The 21,986-nt window shown below is 35.3% G+C and overlaps 1 protein-coding gene across 2 annotated transcripts in view; it reads left to right on the forward strand.

Annotated features, from left to right (window-relative positions):
* LOC145688214 (uncharacterized) overlaps positions 1-21,986 on the forward strand; it is an 84,091-nt gene that overhangs the window by 61,475 nt on the left and 630 nt on the right. For both annotated transcript variants that reach the window (XM_081762118.1, XM_081762120.1), the window contains exon 3: positions 15,309-15,482. In XM_081762118.1, coding sequence (XP_081618244.1) covers positions 15,309-15,482 — 174 coding nt within the window. The remainder of the gene's footprint in view (positions 1-15,308; positions 15,483-21,986) is intronic.

Raw genomic sequence — 21,986 nt, forward strand, 5'->3', positions numbered from 1 at the left:
AACTGAAATGTCGTACCATGCAAATATCGACAAGGAAACATTGTTTGTCATACTCTACAATACAACCAGATTAACAGTCTTGCCAACGCAACGCAACAAAAATGACATATTTTTTAGTGACACTACGTCAGATTAATTCATATTTCAAATTTTCTGTAAAACGGAAACTTACAATATGACACTTATTTTGTAGTGTTACAAACTAAGGGCGCTACAGTACCACAAACATCGAAAAAAGACCAAATTTTGAAGGGCTCTACGAGCCTAATAGCGCAAGTAGTAAGAACAAGGTAATGAGCAATCAAGGTACCTTAATGGCAAAAAGTACGGTCATTGTATAACGTATTTCGAACAAGTAGAAACACAGATACAAGGAATCGAACACTTAACTTGTTTCAAAGGACTTTATTTCGAAAAAGTATTTAGATAAGCATCACATCCAATCACATAGATTGTTTTAAATATACATAAAGATCACAATAATGTTTACAGTAATTCGATATCTCAAACAACTCCAGATATATGAAAGTATGTTGAATTTTTTATATTGTTTAAAATGGAGTATTTGTGGCAACTTTTAAAAACAGTTTTTGATTTATTTCGCTTCTATAACATTCCATCAATACTTCTTGGTAGCTGTAATTACAAGTTATCCAAATTATATAATTTTACGTAAACTTTACGTAATTTTACGTACTAAACGTAATTCTAAGCAGTGTTGTAAACTTTACGAGTATTTCCCAAATTTGCAGAATGGATTGAGATATCAAATTGCTGTAAACAGCATCATGATCTTCATATGTATTGAAAGCCATCTACAAATTAGATGAGGTACTTATCTTAGCAGTTTTCCAAAATAAAAGGTTTTGAAAAAGTTAAATTTTCATTCTCTTGTATCTATGTTCGTATTCATTAAAAATCCATCATGTCACGATCATAGTATTCGACACTATCGTACTTTGGATATGCATTTCTCCGTCCATCTCACTCACGTTACTACTGCTATAGAAGCCACCAAACTTTGGATGTTTGCGATACTGTAGACTCCTTAGTTTGCAACACTGAATAGCAAATGTTATACTGATAGTTTTCGTTTAAAATACAGATTTGAAATTTGTAATAATCCGGCGTAGTGTATTTCAGAAAATATAACTTTATGTTGGGTTGTCAATATTGTTAAACTGGTGGTATCACAGAGTAAATCAAACCATGTCACGCTGCTGATACTTTTACAGTACGAAGTTTTCATAGTTTTTTTGTCTATTAGTTCAAAAATTACAAGAGCGTATCAAGATAAATGGTATACCCTGTATATTCTTTATTTACAGATGTTTCAGATACTTATCTTAGTTCATTTTGCACTGAAACAATGGAACATAAAGTGAAAATTACATAAAAAGAACAATATGTAATTACTACATTTATAAAGACAATAATTGTATTCTGAAATGTTTCTCAAAGTCAAAGATATCATCAAATGGTAAACTATTGCACAATGATGCCAGCCTTAAGTATTAAAATCGTTATACAATAGAAAGTCTAGGAGTAGCATATGTTAATAATGGATAACTTAAGAGGAGACAGTACACGAAAATTGGGAACATAAACCAAGAGTTTGAACTCATTTTTTATTTATAACGCTGTGGTGAAACAGCAAATCAGTCACCATATTGTTCCACGAATCCGCACTAAATTTTAAGCTTAAGGTTTTCAGAAGTTTCTCTAGGAGTTTTTCTTTTACGAATTTTATTCCTCTCTCCAAAATTAAGGGTAGTATACGGAAGGATGAAACTTAGAAAATGCGATTTTCTAAAAGCGGCTCAAACGATTTCTTTATACAATACTCCATTAACATTACCTTGAGTACTATGAATCATTTTTCTGGGGGAAATCTACGATGAGTAGCTTACTCTTGGAGGTAAGTTCTTTTCGGACGATTTTCTCAAAAATGACTCGGGTGACTTTGCTCATATGATATTTCATAAATATTTCATTAATGATTTGTCAATATGGCACAACTTACTTGTCCCGAAAAAAATCACAAGAGGTAGTTTTCTGTAAGGAGTTAGTTTTTCTGGACGATTTAATCAAAAACGACATAGGCAATTTTGTTCATAATTCATAGATAAATCTTTTTCACTAATAGTCCTATAATGGTATGTGTCACTATTATGAAAATATCCACAAATGATAGTTTATCCTTACGAATTTTTTAAAAAATAATTTCTTTAGATAGATTAATGCAATTTTGTTGATATTTTATAAACAAATATTTATTAATACCCTAATATAAGGCATAAGTAATTTCTTATGAAAAATGTGTAAGGGATAATTTACTTTTAGGGATGAGCTTTCTTCTGGCGAAGTTTTACAAAAACACTTAATAATTTAGTTCGTATAAATATTTCACGAGAAAATGTTTCAGTAATAACTGCAACATAACACGTTTTACTTTACGGAATCGGAGCGAAAAAAAAATAGTGCGGGCCTGCACTTTTTATTTTCTTTGAATAGCCTAGATAAACTATTCTAGAAGTCAATATTACCTTATGTAAACATGTCACTGCAACTTTCTTTCAAGCATTACAAATTGTCTTCTACATTATTAGACACACTAAAATACGAATACACATTGCTAGTCAGTGATGTATGTAATTCATTTTAAAATAGTTACAAAATTATTTAATCGATGGAAGTAGATGCAGGGCATTATCTCGAATGAAAATGTCACAGATGATATTGCTCATTGTGATGTAGATTACTATTGTAGGTATTTATTCATCGTTGGCAGTCACTTGCCCCAAACTCGCCGAAGTTTCTAGTACTATGGTTGTACGCTAATCTCTTCATCTTGACATAATAATTATTAATTTAATACTTGCATCAATTGTGGCCTCTTTCGCCTTCTCCTCTTTTTCTTACCTCCATACCTTGTATTACGTTCATTACTACAGTTCCTTCTCAGATAACGTCCCAACTACTTCTTTTCCTCTGTTTAGTTGCATCTAATATGAATGTTCTTTCCTTCCTTTCATACTATTCACAGTATTTTCTTATTAATTTTCGTTTTCATATCAAGAATCTGCCATTGCATATATCTGGCCTTGCGTAGCGCCTGTTGTTTCTTTCCCATGGAGAACAATGCTCCAAACAAAACACAATTTAAGTCTTTACTGAGGGACCTATGAAACATACTTTCACAAACACATATTTTCAAAAAGCAGATATCTATCACGCAATGAAATCAATACATAAAAAAACCAGAGGACGTCCAGATGTTCACGTATGTTACCCTGGAATTCATGACTTTAACAAATATCTTGACGGAGAGTAATCCATCTTCTTAGAAGAAGCCTGGAAACAAGAGTAGGATGTTACAAAATCGGTATCAAAAGATGCCCTCCTGACTTTCTACATGACTTCACAAATAGTGCTCATAAAGTGCATTGCGCCCCGTTGTGACCAAAAGGTTAATACGAATGCTTTTTGTTTACATGATCTTGGGTTCCATTCCTGGTGGCAAGACTCACATAAAAGACATAATAGTGGTTCGGATCCCACTTTCTGCAGTAGGTCCTTGACGACGGAGAAACCAAAAGAGAGGGAGAAGCGAAACTTTGCACGAAGCAACTATACAAAGGGGCACATTGGTAGACGTATTATTTGACATCACCGGATGAACAGTGTTGCCAACCATATATAAAGTTATGATTTTTTAAATAAAACGACCTAAATTGTATTTCATAATTGAATTCAACACTAAAAAGGAAGAGGAAAGATATGCCACCCGCAGGTCAGTGTTGCAAACTTCTCGAGAAATAACGTTAAATATGTGTCACATTTAAACGCCTTTTGCACACACAGGGAGTGAGGTACACACTAGGTTTGCACAATAATTTAAACATTGAACAGCACGGTTTAAATTGACACCAAGTTTAGATGGATCCGTTAAACAGTGTTGACATAACATAAAAGACAAAAGTCGAGTTTGAATATGTTGCAATAACTCGAAAAAGGCCATAAGTACATTACGGTTTAAAATTTATAGGACAATTTGGTATGTCTTAAGAAGCATTCTCACATTTATTTGAAGTCGATAAGTCAGGTACTTAGCGAGATATTCGGACGTTTGTAAAAGCTGAGAATTTTGCGCTGTAGAAGTTAGTAACGCTGTCTCCAATTCCAATTTTTTCCCTCAACGTTGAGAAATTCGTAAAGAAGTGGTTGAAACAAAATATAAACATTAATAAACACACATACGATGAAAAAGAAACTTTTGTTCAGTACTTGAAATGACTAATTAAGCGTAATTTACTGGATATAAAAAAAGTAAGGAAGTAATAGTAATTATAAGAGGATAAATATTTTCATCGTGCGAAAGTAGCTACTAGGTACCTACATGTCTTCTACGTCTTTGTATTATCTTGTCATATGAAGTGCTAATACTTCCTTCCCACTTTTTTACGAATTCCTCAACGTTGGGTGAAAAAGTGGGAATTTCAGACAGCGTTACCAACTTCTACAGCGCAAAATTCTCAGCTTTTACAAACGTCCGAATATCTCGGTAAGTACCTGACTTATCGACTTCAAATAAATGAGAGAATGCTTCTTATGACATACCAAATTGTCCTATAAATTTTAAACCGTAATGTACTTGTGGCCTTTTTCGAGTTATTGCAACATATTCAAACTCGACTTTTGTCTTTTATGTTATGTCAACACTGTTTAACGGATCCATCTAAACTTGGTGTCAATTTGAACCGTGCTGGCCAATGTTTAAATTATTGTGCAAACCTAGTGTGTACCTCACTCCCTGTGTGTGCAAAAGACGTTTAAATGTGACACATATTTAACGTTATTTCTCGAGAAATTTGCAACACTGACCTGCGGGTGGCATATCTTTCCTCTTCCTTTTTAGTGTTGAATTCAATTATGAAATACAATTTAGGTCGTTTTATTTAAAAAATCATAACTTTATATATGGTTGGCAACACTGTTCATCCGGTGATGTCAAATAATACGTCTACCAATGTGCCCCTTTGTATAGTTGCTTCGTGCAAAGTTTCGGTTCTCTCTCTCTTTTGCTTTCTCCGTCATCAAGATTTGACATTATAAATGACGCACCCGGTATATATATATATATATATATATATATATATATATATATATATATATATTATTTATATCAGACTTCAGGCCCCAACGAGTCTTGGACTCACTTTAAGAGGCAATATAGTTACATTGCTGATACATATGGAAATACAAAATTACATATACAAGAATAAAAATAAGACAATATCTGTTGAGTTTATCCTTCCATTTACTTGTTACAATTTTAGTTTTTTTTTTTTTTAAATGCTGTTCCTTCTACACTTAAACTTCATATTCATAGTTTTTGCCATAATAGCTCTCTTATCCGTTTTTTCAATAATGATTTTGATTTCAACTGTTTGTATTGAGTTGGAATTTCGTTGAAGCATTTTATGAGATAGTTCTTAACTCGTCCTGTTCCGTATGTTTTTGAAGAATAAGATTCCGCTTGTATTTGTTCTTTATGTCTTGTCTCGTAACTATGAAAGTAACTATTTTTATTTACTATTATATTATAATGTAGGCCTATATTATTATTCATAACATTAAACATATAATACATAGCTGATTCTTTGGCTAAATAAGCTATTGGTAATACTTTAGACGTTCTATAGATATTTAAATTTGGGTTTAAGCGTGGCAGATTGTAGAGGCACGTAATGCCCTGTTCTGCAAAATTTGTAGTGAATGCAGTGCACTTTTGTTCCAATGTCCCCATAATATGTTCAAGTAAGTTAGATGAGTGTACATATGCATAATATATATTATTTTTAAGGTTCGGCGATAATATTTTATTGTATAATACTGTATATATATATATATATATATATATATATATATATATATATATATATATATATATATATATATATATATATATATATAATTAATTTTATTTCTGGCGGTACGCAACGGTATGGCGTACCAGCACCTTTTAAATAAGAACAATATTTCCTATTCTGTCTTGAAAAGGAGTTGATGAAAAATATACAGTTTATTGAAAATCAGAGCTTTTAATGTTTTCCTTTTCCTTTTTTTCTTTCGAGAGAAAGAGTTGTGAATCTTTGTTCCTTCTTGAAGTCAGTTAATTGCACTCAGGAATTGGATATATTTGGGCCCCTCTGTCTCTCGCTCGCTGTCATCTTCTCGTGCTCCCCATTTTCATTCCTTTGTCGCACGGTAATATTAACTGTAAAGGCTCTGAACCGACCAGAATTTTTTTTAAAGATTAACTTCCCACAAGGAAATAATCCCAACAAATTTGTATGTCGCTGAAGTTCGAGTAAACTGAAAGCCAGTACAAAAATTATGTTGGGACTTCACCTTTGTAATTTCTGTGCAGAGGAGCCTTTGCTCAGTATCTATTTTAATGTATCCAATTAAATGTTTTTATTCATTACTAGGAAAGGGATTTAATGAAAACATCCCCTATTTTTTTTTTTTTTTACAAAGTTCATCCATTAATTTAGTAGAGGTTTGTAGAAATTTTGGTAACATGATTAGTATTCTGAAGAACATTATGTGAAGAATGTACTGTATGTTTGTTTCATTGAAATTCAGTATTTGTGGAACTCCTCGTAAATTTTGAAAATAAACAATAGCAGCTTACTTTCGTCCGTTTACAAAAAGAGAAAAAAGCAAGAAACAAGTCACCACTAAGAAATATTGATTATCAATGCGTTTATTGAACTATAAAAATAAAATGTAAAAATCAAGACATTTTAAAATATCTTTATATATATGTATGTAAGAGAGCTTAGTTACAAGACTGCAACGATATGCTACTGGACAGTATTATTATTACAGTTAATAATAATAATAATACCCTGAAAGGCATGCAATGTATTTTAACCATTATGAACCAGAGGTCCGGTGTACCGGCACGTTTATTTTTAGAAATAAAAAGCTGTATGTATATATATATATAAGGGAGATTCCTTTCACAGTATGAAATTACGGTAGACATCCAAACTATGTGAATTCAACACATCTATGCACATGTTGCAATAGAGTAACGCGCACGTTCGATCCATATCGAAAAGCCATTACTCGTGATTCCTTACTGTTTTTGTTATATGGCGATACAGACTAAAGCCAAATATCGTCAATTTTTACACTTCAGGTTTGGATAGAGGGCTATGGAAGGAGATATAACTTATTTTGGGACTCTGAATCGATAGCAAAATAATCACATTCCGATATGTCTTACGGTACTTGCTCTATGAAAATTAGTATTGAAGTCAGAAGCACTAGCAAATTTAATCACTTACGGTTTCGATAGAGTGTTGCGGATTGTAATGATATATACATACACTTAATACGCTCTTTCTATTTCAGAAAGCTATTTGTCGCTATCTATTACCATTTCTGTTCTATGACGATAATGTTCAAAAATAGTTAATTTGGTCCAATTCTGGTTTGAATAGAGGATTAAGGGAAAATAGCACCCATTTTTGGCAAACTGAATCGATTGCAAAAACATATCTTAATATCTCTTACCATTTCTGCTCTGTGAACATTAATATTAAAATCGGACGTAGTAGTAAATTTAAATCATTTCCGCTTTGGTAGAGTGTTGTGGGTCGTAAAAATATGTTCTCTCAAGACGCTGAATCGTTTGCATGAAAACACTTATCGCTAGCTGTTACTGTTTTTGTTCAGTGACAAACGGTTGATTTGATTCACTTCCGGTTTCAATAGAACTTCAACGAAGTAGAAGTATCGATTACAGAAAATCGCTTCTCAATACCTCTTGCTGTTTTTACTCTGATACCTGTCGATAGATGGATGGACGAACGACAGACAAAGCTCTTCTATAAGACTTCTGACACTTACTCATAGCATACATATTTTAGAAGTCTAAAAAATGAACTACAAATATGTTAGAGAGCTAACTCATCCTAGAATGCTGGACCAACTTTTGATGCTTTTTGGTAATTAAAGATTTCTATTGCATTGTCGTTATGGAGATGAGTGGGGATGTAGATGCAAAGGGATGACATGTAAAAATAATCAAAACGACCAATTAATTTTGTAATCCATAGTTATCGGGGTCATTGAGATAAACAGGGACACTCCCAATCCCCTATAAGCCCAAATTTATCACACCGGCATGGAGGTGAGAAAGAATGATAAATCATTTTCAACAAAACGCGTATCCTAAAGGGAAGGAGGTTCAAATACATTCCATAAACTTATTTCCCTATGAGGAGAAAATATATTTCAGCTAGTCTATCTACGTATTTATCTATATAATATAACAAATAGCAGAATCACGTGTAGATCACGTGAAGGAGTTTGGTTTGTAAGGAATTGTATTTTCTCCATTAATATCCGAAACGGAAGTGGTAATATATTTATAGCACTTTTGATTTTAATAGAGAGACTAGAGTCGAGATGGAATATATAAAATTAACCAAGAAAGTTCTGTCGCTTTTTCACCCACCACCTTCGAACATCGACATGTCACCCTGTCAACGTTCTGGAAGGCCACGGATTCCATCGCGGTAGAACTTGGTGGGCTGTGAAGCGAAGAAGGTATCAAGTGCATTTTGTACCTCTACTAGGGATTTGAACTGGAGTCCTCTAAAGTGATTGTCCAAGGAATGAAACAGATGATAATCGGAGGGTGCAATGTCGGGGCAGTACGGTGGATGCAATAGCGTTTACCATCCAAGGATTAGAATGGTGTCCCGGGTCATCCTAGCCACGTGGGGCTTTGCGTTGTCCCGTATCAGGAAGACCCTTTGCGATTTAGAAGTGCTTGCTCCAGAGTTTTGAGTTTTCCTTGAACACGACTCAACTGCTAACAGTACAAGTTGCATTGATGCTCTGGCCGCTGGTAGCAGTTCCCGATACGCGATGCCTCAAGCACTCCACCAAACACAAGGAGGATCTTATTCTCTGGGTCCGTAGAATAATAGCCTAAAGCAGTGGTTTCCAACCTTTTCTGACTGACGACACATTTTACTGAACGTCCACCTTATTACGACACACTGCCGCTGCAGGCGCTGACTGGTACATTCTGTCAAAAAATTGATTAAGACTTTTAGAGTCTAAAATTTCGCGATACACCACTTTGTACTTTTCATTTTTTATATATCATTCTTCTTATTTATCTTTTCTTTTCTCAACAAACCAGTAGTAGTATTTTCAAGATGTGCATTTTATTTATGAAAAAAAACATAACCTTTGTTACTCCAATGGCGTTTCGTTATGCGTAAATATCAAAATATTCGCCAGTATCGTGTCAGAGCAGCATTTTCATGCTAGTAAATTTTATTTACTGCACTTTGTATGTGGTGGGTGCTGTTATTATGAGCTTTGATATAACAGTACGGTCAAAGTCATGGTCACGATAATGTTGGAGTTTTGTGTAGATTATCGGGCCGAAGCCCCTGACTACATGAGTAGGATGGTATAAAATATATATACAAGATGTGTAGTTGGTTTGTTGGGTAGTACTATTGTTTTGTTTGATATAAGCTACATCGGCAACTGTCGCAGAGTAGCTAATGATGACATCAGTACGAACGCTGGGAAGGTATTAAATGCGTGGCGTGCAATGAACGCTCCGTAGAGCTCATTCGGTACCGATGTTAGCTATTGCTGGGTTAATGTGTCTGGGTAAAGTACGCCAGAACTTACTGTCGAGATGTCGTAGTAGTTCTCTAACAATTGAGAGCTCTAAATCTTCCAGAATCTGGTTGTTTCGTGTATATCTGTCGTGACCAGAGATTATACGACCAACTCTAGTTTGTACACTTTCGAGTGTTCGAATGTGACGGTAAAAACTTATTTCGTCCTGAGCGGGATTCGAAGCGGGGACCTTCCGTGCCAAAGTGTGGTGTGCTATCCAGTAGGCCATCAATAATGGTAATGTAATAATATTGTTGGTGTTTTCTAGAAACGAGAAATAAAACTGGCATAATGCTTGGTTTGACATGTAAATATAAATCTTTCATTGGTTAAATTATGTCGTGGAATAGAATATTTTGCAATACTTATCAAAATTATTAAATATTTTGAGCCTTCAAGAAATATTTACTCCAAAAGTTGCAAGTATATAATTCATGGACAAATATAGAAGTATCTACTCTCATTCAAAACAGGAATATAAAGAATACCCTAAACCTCATGCGCATACTATCATTGAATGAAGTTATTTAAAGACTCCGTTATAATTTTAACACTATAGATTAATTAGAATTGAATAATGAAATCATTGTTAGACACCGCTCATGCTAACAGTGGTCGTTGTTAAGGAATCACATAAATAATATCCTATGAAATGTATTTTTCTTTATATTAGTTCGATCAATTAATTAATAGTGAAAATAGCGAGAATCTTTACAGAGAGATTTTAAAACCATTTGGAATGATAAAACAAATTAAACGCTAACCGTCCCGTATAATAGGAAAAAAACCTATTGAAAATGCGTGTAAGATAGGCAGGCGATAAAACATCTAAATATGATGAACTCACACTAGCATTTTCCATCCAGTCCCACGGTGAGTTTGGCGTTGTGCAGAGCAAGTTGGCCTGGAACATTATCGATCCCCACTTCCTCTTTCCCCCATACTTTCACTGTCCAAATGCTCTCTTCCTAGGAGAAAGCAAGCATCATCATCATTGTCGTTAGATTTCGCATTTTGCCCCTGTTAGTTTAGCATTTTAGTTGAAAATAATGAGAACACTACTTTTATATAACATCAGATTGACAGAAAACAAGTTTGTTAATAAAATATCGTCATAAACTCATATTAAAATACTAAAGATGGCACGTTCTTCTTAAAGAATTGCAAGTAGCAATTAGCCTCGCTCCTGACACCCCAATTGAAGCCCCAATCAATCAATTTAAGAATTAAAAAGATACATTACACGATATCAATAAATATACTGACTTTTGCTCAAGACAAAAGGATACGCTAATTACTTAATTGTGAATATATTTAGTAAAAGCGAAATCTGGTATTTCTTAAAAGATGAGTATTCCAGAGTATAAAGATAGATATTTTTCCTTCTGAAACACCGTGCTGAAAGAAAATGATTTGGTGTAAAAAGCAACCAGATCTGTGATTTCCGACCAGATGGCACATTAGTGTTATATTCGACCGATTTTATTTTGAACGAGATAATAGAGTAATATAATATTCCTTCTTTTCAAACTTGTTCCTCTCTAATTTGATTACTGAATGAATCAAGTTTCTATGGATACTTTCAGCAGTAGCAATAACGTTATAGTAATTCAGAAAAAAATAGTCGAATATCAATTAAACTATGTGATCTGTAAGGACCAGGTTCTCTACTAGAGCCTTTACCTCTCCACTCTATCTCAGTAGTAAAGTCTTGGAATATGTAGCAAAAATCAATGGACTTTGCACAGCGAAACTTCTCAACAGCGAACACCGATGGGACATGATTATTTGTCCGTAACTGAAAGGTATCCGTTAAAAGTTCCATAAATTTAGATTATTCACAGCTCATATGGTTTTTGTATGCAGTGTACAGTAAATACATTAGTTATACACGTAAATACACGCTACTGCCGAAATGCGTAAAGTTTTCAAATTTCTGAAAGAATGATGGGGAAATTCTCTTCTGTAAAGAAACAAGAGTAACGCTGGGGGATGAGTTTATATCGGTGAGTCCTGTAAAATATAATGCTTATCTGACAATCTTCTTCTCAGTACAGGTCACATCTATATAAAATTCCCTTAATTCGCTTACTGAATGTATTAAAAATAAAAGTAAAAATAACGATGTTTCAATAAGCACGTGGGTCGTGCAATATAAACTGTAAGTTTCCCTAACCTGTAAACAATATTTTTAAGAAATATTTGTAAACCATACATGTGTACGTGGGTTCTTCCTCACTTCTCCATATAATCCCTTCTGAGATTCAGGCATTTGTCTCACCGTTGCATCAAGTTCTCCAAACCCTTTGCAAAAAAATCAGGACTCTGGCTATTTAGCACTCTCCTCACATTCCGCTTCACTTCTTCATCACTAGTTGTCAGGAGACCATGTAGCTTATGTCGAACTTCAACTCTTCTTCAGGGAAACGCAATTCGACATAAGCGAAATGGTCTCTTCTTCCTCAGCCCCCAGTAAGCACGCAAATAAGGCCCAAAATTGAAGAACTAGGGTGGGAACGGTTGCCCCACTCTTTATACAGTCTCAATTTAGTGCCGAGTTCTTTCATCTTTTCCCGGTGTTAAAGTCTGCATTGCAAGATGGAAGTTTCGAAACATATGAAGAACTCGGCGCTACTCTATGAATATAACTTTCATTACTCCCTTCCCGTCTAAGTATGGACTTCATTACCACACATCATTATTATTTAATTTATACATTTAAAAAAATACAAATTTAGTTACATTTATACAGTCCTTAAACAAACTTAATTATGTTTAAATCTTTCAACAATTTTTCTTCACTTCCTAAGATTTAATGATCCCCTTTACGCCCTGACCCTTCCCTGACGCTATATGAAACGTGGACTTACTGATTAACGTGGGATCCGAACCACATGTTATCCCGGGCTCCGTCTGGAATCGAACACGGGTCTCCCACGCCAAAGGCGCGTATGCTAACCGCTTAGCCACGAAGGAGCTCTCAGAACAAATGAGTTATGCTATGTTGTCAGGTTATTTATGAAATATGAACAAACTCGCCTGAGTTGTAATTGAGAAAATGTCCGAAAAAAACAGACTTACCCCAAGAATACACTACTTCTCGTAGATACTTTTAGAGACATGTATTATTATCGCTACATAATATAATAGTCACAAAATAGTTATTCGATCTTACATGCAGTTAAATTAGTATAATTTATTCCTCAGGGTCAGAAATATCGCGCACATACATTTTTCAGTTACCACTGTCAGCACATAATTCATATACACATCGGAGTCAGTGGGTGCCCCGAATTAACTACACAAAATTATAGAAGGACGTTATAAATCCTGCCTAATATCGGATATTTGATATTTGGCAAGCCCAAGTATTCGATATTAGAACGGAAGGAATCGCGCGGGAAAAATAACCATACTAAAAAGATAATCATTTAGCTGAACAATAATGTCGTTGAAGAATACTCAGCTATCTTATCTTCCAATACTAAATTAGTAAGTTGTGGTTCCTTGCACCTTTGATGTAAAAAAGTGGATTATTAAGCTGCTCTAGAAAATTCCAAAACTGATAAATGTTGTTTTTACTCTTAATAAATGAACAATTTCTTCGACGACGTTCCAATTCACAACGGAATTCTTGCAGAACACAATAATAATTCAGTAGTGGGTGACATGGAGTAGCGCTGATTTTGCGAGAATCGCGAGTATCTGATATTAGGCTGGTATCCGATATGCTGTTGGTTTATCTTACATTCTTGCTATCATTAATAGAAAGTATTTCTCTATCAAAATAGAATTCAATTCTATCAGAGATTATATTCTCAAACTGTTTCCAAGATATACATAATGATTTTTTTTATATTTTAGTTTGATTAGTGTTGGATTCGAACCACATGAGCTTCCGCACCAGATACAGAAACGATAATAATTTTACGACTGGGGAGTTCAACTTTTGTTACAGATTGTATCATCGCCAAACTATCAAGCTAGAAAGCTCGTATTAATAGATCACACTGAAAAGTAATGTATTTTTAAACGTTTTAGGTTATGGAAACACTCTCCTCAGCAAATTCAGAAATGCAATCAAAAAATTAGGTGCTGCCGTTATCTTTCTCACCGACATTATGTCAAGAATTTAACTTCCATTCAGCCACTTCTTTAATAACCCTACAAATCACACTAGTTTTCACAGGAATTAAACATTTATTTTCTTGTAGGAAGCAACGCTTTGAAGAAATTGCTTTACGCCAAGAATGGAGTATTTCGAAATGCTTGTTGAAATCTCAGTATTTGTTTTCTGTTTCATGCACCCACAGAAAATAACCAGAATAGGGTTGCAGTTGCAATGCAGCTGAAGGAACTGTTTCATACCGCCTTTTATCTGATATTTCTTTTAGAATTGATAATTTTTAAAAAAATAGTTTAGGAAAACCACAGTTGGATTTAACCTTTTCACTGCTGCTGCCATTATAGGATCAGCCGTAAAATTCACAAAAACGTAGGGATTTATGCTTATTTCTAACCCTAATAGATGGCAGAACATCATGAAAATTCAAAACCACGTTCACAACTTATATTCTATACCAGAAAGCCTGATTTCTTGCGTATAGCAATAGGAGGTCGCAATGGTGGAACTGAATTCCACGACTGTCCTGTGGAAACATGGTGACCAAGATAAGGGCAATGCCGAATTTTATGATAGTACTGATGGTTAGAATCCTAGCTACCCATCAAAGTTAGTTATAAAACCGCATAGACAAGTCAAAAATGAGCAAAATTTAGTCTACAATATGAAAAATTACACTACAGAAAAGTAGACATAATCGTCTGTAGAAAACTAAGTGGAAACAAGATATCACTACAACCAGGGATCAAATTCTAATGTGATCGATAAGAAGGATCGGCCAAATTTTATGTAAGAAGGTAGCTTAATTCGTCCAGTTTAATTTATAATTGAATTCGTGACAATAATGGACTTTAATTTATAAATATTAAGTGAATACTGTATACGTATATGAAACATATGGAGAAGTAAGCAACCAATATAATCAAAATGACACATCTCCTAAGTGAATGATACTGTTTAAAACATTACTACAAAATAATATTTTTGTATATAAACATTTGAGAATGATAGCATTTAATTTTAACTAAGCGATTTGGTGGGGCGGCTCCTTTTATAAATTGGTGCACGCTTTCAGCTTTCCTGCATTTAATCCCTGATTACAACATTACTTACATTACACTTCTCACAATTGGCCTATGATCATGTCAATTATATAAATTTCCAATTTAATCATTCGTTGCTATTTACCTCCAGGCTGAATTTATTCTTTTAAAGATACCATTAAATTACGTAAAGTAGGAAGGGAAAGTAAGGGAAGGAAATTATGGAAAAGAAAGGGAAATGTGAACGGCACGTAAAAAGAAAGGAAGGAAAAAGTCATACAAAGTACAAAAAATAGGTTTAGGTGGCCATGAACTTTCTTGAATATACCTATATTAGTATATGCTTATTCTCCTAAATTAAAAATTATTGCGTATGGTCTCACTAATTATATTTTTTTTCTTTTTTCATGCAGGAGTCTTGTCCATAAATTGCTACACGTGTTCTTCACTAAACGGAAGTGACGTCAACTGTGAAGATCCGTTCAATCCCGCCATGTCTACATACACCGAGAAGTGTATGGTGCCAAAACAAGGACATATTGGAGTTTTTCCAGCCAATTTTTGCATTAAAATAATAGGAAACAATGGTAAATACTATTTAAGAGTAGTTGAACATAGATTCTTTGAATGGTGAATTAACTTCCATTTTCTTATTAATATAAGCCTTTAAAAATATACAGGGTGTTTCAAAACAACACCGATAACTTTTGGGAGGTGATTCCTGACACCAAGATAAGACAAAAAGTATAGACCAACTTGGGTGCACAAATGCTTCTTTTCGGAATTTTAGGCTGCCGAAATCATGAAAAATTGAACTTTAAATATCCATAGCTCCAAAGCAATGGGAGCTACCGCAGTCGGGTCAAGACTTTATTTAGGAACTACTTTGTGCCCTACCCAAATATCCATGTTTCAGAATCCTTCGGTACTTCCGCAACAATTTTTATATAGAGAGTTGGTGAGTACTTAAAAGTATATGCCCGTAAGCAAACTCCCTCTATAAAAACTGTTCCGGAAGTAACGCAGGATTTTGAAACATGGACTTTTGAATAGGGCACATAGTAGTTCCTAAGTAAAGTCTTGACCCGACTGCGGTAGCTCTCATAGTATTGGACTTATGGACCATCAAAATTCATTTTTTCATGATTTCGGCAGCTTATAACTCCAAAAGGAAGCATTTGTGCACCCAAATTGGTCTATACTTTTGTCTTATCTTGGTATCAGGAATCATCTCTCAAACGTTGTCGGTGTTGTTTTGAAACACCCTGTATATAATTCAGTTGAATATGTGATTACTTTTCAAAGTATAATTTTAAAAAGAGACAAGTATCCATAATACTCAATGAGAATAGAAACGACGAAATGTATTTCGCCACTCTACATCCTTGACGAATCGCTTAAGAATGCTTTTTTTAAATGTACACAGCAAAAAATGGGGTGTCGAAACAACACAAAATGACTACCATTTTAGCGTGTTACTTGTGTGTCAATTCAACACCAAGTTTTTTTTAGGCTAACTAACAGCTAGCCACCTCTTAGAGGGGTACATCCTCTTCCCGGAAAGGAAGTGAAGGACTGAGGGGAATGAGAAAAGGTGGATGGTCTAAGTGGGGTTAAGTTATTTATTCTTTATTTATACATTATTATTCATTATGCCATAGGGTCATTATGATCTTTGTGATCATAATCATTATGTAAGGTGGGATGAAGGTACAACATATAACACATTAATCAAATATTAAATAATAATATGAATTATAACAAAACATCAGTAACACCGAAAGTGTGGAGATAGAGAAAAATTACTAAAACGCTTAGAGATGGGAAAGTACAGGTTCTGAGTTAATAAAGTATAATGAGAAATATAAATAGAAAGACTGAATTATAATGGGTATGAGGGATGAGGTGAGGTGCAAAGCACGGCACAACACTTGGGAGAATTTAGTAAAACAAATGCAGTTGTCTTCTACCTAGGGGCGACACTAGGCTGATGAGGACATGGGGAGCCCAGTTAGTTACAAAGGTAGTCACTGTGCACTATATGTTGGGAAAAGATGCGGAAGATGATCATGCAAATGATAGTCCTCGAGCAGGGTAAGGTCCGGATGATCAGGGGAAAGCGTGTAACAGTATAGTGTGAAGAGGAGATGTAACGGTGAGTAATAATAACGAGAGCGACATGGATGGAGTGCGATGTAGCGCATAGTCGCAAGAAGAAGAGGCTGATGATTAGCGTAACATCCAGCAATAAACTTAAGGCGGAGTGCTTCAAGGTGAAATTTGAGAATCGGGAAGGAGATGCGAGTGTACATATCACGAGTACGGCTAGGAAGAGATATGCGGAAGGCAATACGGATTGCATGTCGTTCGAAAATGTCCAGTTGTTTATAGTAGGAGAGTGGAGCGGAGATCCATGCAGGAAAGTCATATGTGAGTACTGGGCGAAGGAATGCTTTGTAAGTATTCAGTATAAGATGTGCAGATAGTCCTCAGGTAGTACCGGTGAGGCGTTTCAACAGATTTAGTCTATTTGTGACTTTAGTCTTGAGAGATTTTAGATGAGGTGTCCAAGTGAGATGATGATCGAAAACTATTCCAAGATATATTACTGTTTTAGAAGGCTGAATGGGGGTATCGTTAACTGTTAATGAAAGCAAAGATGGATTTCGATGAACTTTGAATCGTTGTCGGAGCGGTATGAAAATTAAACTTTGAGTTTTGCCTGCATTGATTGTCAGATACCACTTGCGACATCAGAGTGTGAAGCGATTAATGGCTTCCTGAAGAGAGATATTGCTCTGTTGGATGGCTCGGCTGAGAGCAAGAAAAGCTGTATCGTCTGCATACTGAAACAGGTGAATATTCTGAGGCAAGTCTGGAAAATTGACTACAAAAAGAATATACAGCAGATGCGATAAAGCTGACCCTTGTGGTACAACACACATGAGAAAAATAGGGTGAGAGAGTGCATCATTGATAGCTACATATGACAGACGACAGGTGAGAAAATGGTAGATGAGATGGATATATGTAACAGGAAGTTTCAGCTGGGTAAGTTTGTAGATTAGAGCTATATGCCAGATTTTATCAAAGGCTTTCTCTAGAGCAAAGAGAATGAGACAAGATAGGTAAACAGAGTTATAGTGGTTGGCAATGAGTGTAGTAAGACGAAGTAATTGGTAGTTTATAGAGTACGAAGGTCGGAATCCAGCCTGATGAGTCAGGATTATGTTTCGAGAGGCTAAGTATGGATGTAGACGTTTAACAAGAATCCTTTCAAAAATCTTACTGAAGGTGGATGTTAACTGTATTGGTCTGTAGAATGAAATATCAGACGGCGGTTTATTCGGCTTGGGAAAAATAAGAGTTTTGGAGACTTTCCAGTCTAGCGGCTAAAAGCCAATGCGGAGTATGAAGCTGTAGATCAATGAAAGAAGAATGAGTAGTGAATGGGGAATTTCTTTTACATGGCGATAGGTGATACCATCAAAACCTGGAGCGGTATTGCGTATCCGCTGAACAACAGAAGTAATCTCCTCTACTGTAATGGGAGTGGTGAGTGCGTGAGCAGGTATTGTATGAATATCAGCTGGTTGGAGATGTGGAGACTGAGTATTAACCGTATCGGCAGGATGAGTGCGAATGGGAGGATCTGGTGCTGGTGGAGTAAAGATAGATTGAAGATGAGAAACGAAAGTGTTAGCTTTGTCTTGATCAGACAGGGCAGGCGTGTTATTGATAAGAATTGGATAAGGTGTCTTAGTGAATTTGCCACATAGTGTATGAAAACGTTTCCAGTATAACGTGGGATGTGCTGTGTCGGCAAGGTGATTACATGTCTTAATCAATTGGCGTTGCTTGTAGGAGGTAATGTAATTGCGAACGGTTCGTTGGAGTTGGTGATGAAGACGTAAGGTAGCAGGATTTCTAGTGTGCAGATAGTCCCAATAGCATTGACGTGAACGACGTACCATAGCAAGATATTGAGGTGGTAATTTAGGTCGGCAAGGTATGGACTCAGTTTGTGGAATGTAGAGTGTGGAGGTCTGTTGAATTACGGTGGTTATAGCATCAACCTGAGTAGTAAGTTCGTCGGAAGTGGTAGATGAATGATATGATTCGAGGGCGGAAGAAAGGTAAGTGCGATAGTTATCCCAGTTTACTTTATCATATTGTGGCGAAAAACGAGGTGAAGGTGCGGATGGCAAGTGAGCAAGACCAGTATGGTAAGTAAGTTTAATTGGAGCGTGATCACTGCCTAGCAAATCCACGACTGTAACTGTGCAATGCGAAACAAGTGTATTGGAAGTAATTGCTACATCGGGTGCGGTATTAGAAGGTGGGCGAGTTGGTGAAGGTAAGTCTAGTAGAACACCTGCAGTGTTGGTCAGTATAAAATCTTGGAAGTGTGTACTTCCTGATCGGTGCGACTGTGCATATTAGTATCTGCGAGGATGATGAAATGCTTATAGATCAACACCAAGACATCGCCTTCAGAGCATATCAAAAATACCTTGTTACTGGCTGTGAGTATTTGCATCGTTTTTTACTATTTGGTATGAGTAAAGTATTGCGAAATACATTTCGCATTTTTAGTAAGTGACTAATAATATTCTATGTTTTCTGTAATCGGTCACAATAATATTGTTGTTAACCTCTGAATCATCTGACAACAATTACACAGATAGCAGTGCTTCCATCTATTTTCTTTATTTGTTATTCTTTTGTCTTAACACGTATAAAAACAGAAGATGGCAGAACTGTTGCTTATGTAACTGTTGTCAGAAGATTCACAGGTTTACAACAATATTATTGTGATCAAAAACAGGAAACATCGAACATAATTCGTTACTTGGCACAAGTGTCAAATATGTTTCGCAAAGCTTTGCTCATATTAAACGATAAATACCAATGCAAATTTTCTCAGGTAGTAACGAGCTATTTGTGATATGCTCAGAAGGCGATGTGCTTGGTGCTGAATCAACACACAAGTGACACGCTAAAGTGGTAGTCATGTTGTGTTGTTTCAAAACCTCATTTTTTACAGTGTAATTATGTAGTTTTTGCTTTACATACACTTATGCTGATTGCAATTTATACCCTCAATGAAACTCAGCCTAGTAGATAAGCGTGCTTACGGAAATTGTTGGGAAGTACATTAGGTTACATAACTGAACAATAATAATAACTCATTCTAAAAATTGCATGTACAGCTTAGCAATTGCAAATTAGACCTTTCTCTCTTTCATGTGAGGGAAAATTCAGCATTTAGAGGTAAACTAACAAAACAAGTGAATGATTGAGGTATATTGATTATTTCTCGTTTAGTCATTTACTTTTGCTACATCCTTCCTTCCTCCTCAAGTGGTATTTAGCCAAGGCAAGATAACATTAAGAGCCAAAGACGAACAACTGCAATAATTAGGCTCTAGATGTGATACATTCAACTAACATTCAACTCTGGTAACTCGCGAAATTTCAAGGCGCATCTGCAGAAAATTAATAATTATTAGACATAAAATTTCCTACGTCTCTTGACTATGTAAAATATCGAATGGAACAAAATAATGTAATTCAAATTGACTTTTAAATTGGAAAGCGTCATATTTAGTAATTTTCTTCTCATTATGTACATATAATTTAGATTACATAAAAGTATTGGTACTTTGTAGGATAAAAGCTATTTAATACGTAAAACTTGCTTGATTTGGAATTTAGCATTTTGTTCAGCACCGAGGTTATGAAACGTGGATCGACATATTAACGTGGAATCAGACCACAAGAGCTCTCATCAGAAATTGCACCCGTAGGCACGTACGCTAATCAGATAGGATTTGAGATTGTCATCTAAATAACTTGAACTAGGAAAACAAATCATTGAACAAAGCAACGATTATTGTAAAAATAATAACTGTGTGACAGTTTCGCCAAGTAATTGAACATATTGGTTTCACTAGTGTCAGTGACAGCGTGTTATGGAGCCAATATGTTCAATTAGTTGGCGAAACTGTCACACAGTTATTATTTTTACAATAATCGTTGCTTTGTTCAGTGATTTGTTTTTCTGGTTCAAGTTATTGAGATTGTCATGTAGTCGTGTAGCATCTGATACAAAATAATCATATCCCCCGGAACCCCTCTATTTCTATAAATATCATCTAATACAAAATTAATTTTATATATTTGATTTCAACTATTTTATTTTAGGCTCAATCTGGACGCTACAGTGTATTATTGACAAGATATTGAATATCCGTTTCCATCTCCTCTATCACTATTCAGACTCTGCTATCAGGTTATCTAAAAGTATTAAGCCTTTGAAGGTCAAAATTGAGAATGCATTTATAGGAATTTGAAAATAACATTATGAAATCACAGATGTACTATTTCGTTCGATGCTCTGTCATGTTCCGGCTGTTTCTTTTGACTTTGTAGGTGCATTCGCGCTAGTTGTCAACAACACAGGTCCGAGTCTATAGTTCTTATTAGTAGCAGCAGTTCGTGATGCACTATGCCTTTTTGAATCCAGTATGACCTCTCTGGGCGACAGTGTGGGCTTCGCCACTTAATACTGAGCTCCTACTCGCTCTCAGTCACAATCTTATCAGCACATCATTGTCGTAGATTATGCACATTTTATCACTCATGGTCAACCGCTTCAGGGATTGCTCGAGTTCGGCATCTAACATCGAGCTTCTTTTGTAGCGAGCCTTCTCCAAATGGTTTAACACTGTTTGGTGATATATGGTTACGTCATTGGTGACGTCATGTCTGCTTACATCCGGCCTTGTTCGACTTTTACTGTGATTGGTAGCCCACTGCGAGGAGCATTATTGTCGTCGAAACCTCCGGAACGAAAGCGACTAAATCATCTTTTGGTTGTTGCTTTTAATAACATATCTTACCCATAAACAGCACAAATTTCTTTACGGACGTTTTATTTCAATAAACGTGCAGCATTTGCACGTTTATTGAAATAAAACGGTAAAAGAATGTAGCGCAGTTTTGCGGGAAGTTGATTTATCTACACCTTACGTTTGATTATAAGAATTCGAACACTTTTAGCACATCCGCTTGCATGAAATATTAGC

Source organism: Thermobia domestica, chromosome 6 (genome assembly GCF_964235325.1).
Source record: "Thermobia domestica chromosome 6, izTheDome1.hap1.1, whole genome shotgun sequence".
NCBI lineage: Eukaryota > Metazoa > Arthropoda > Insecta > Zygentoma > Lepismatidae > Thermobia > Thermobia domestica.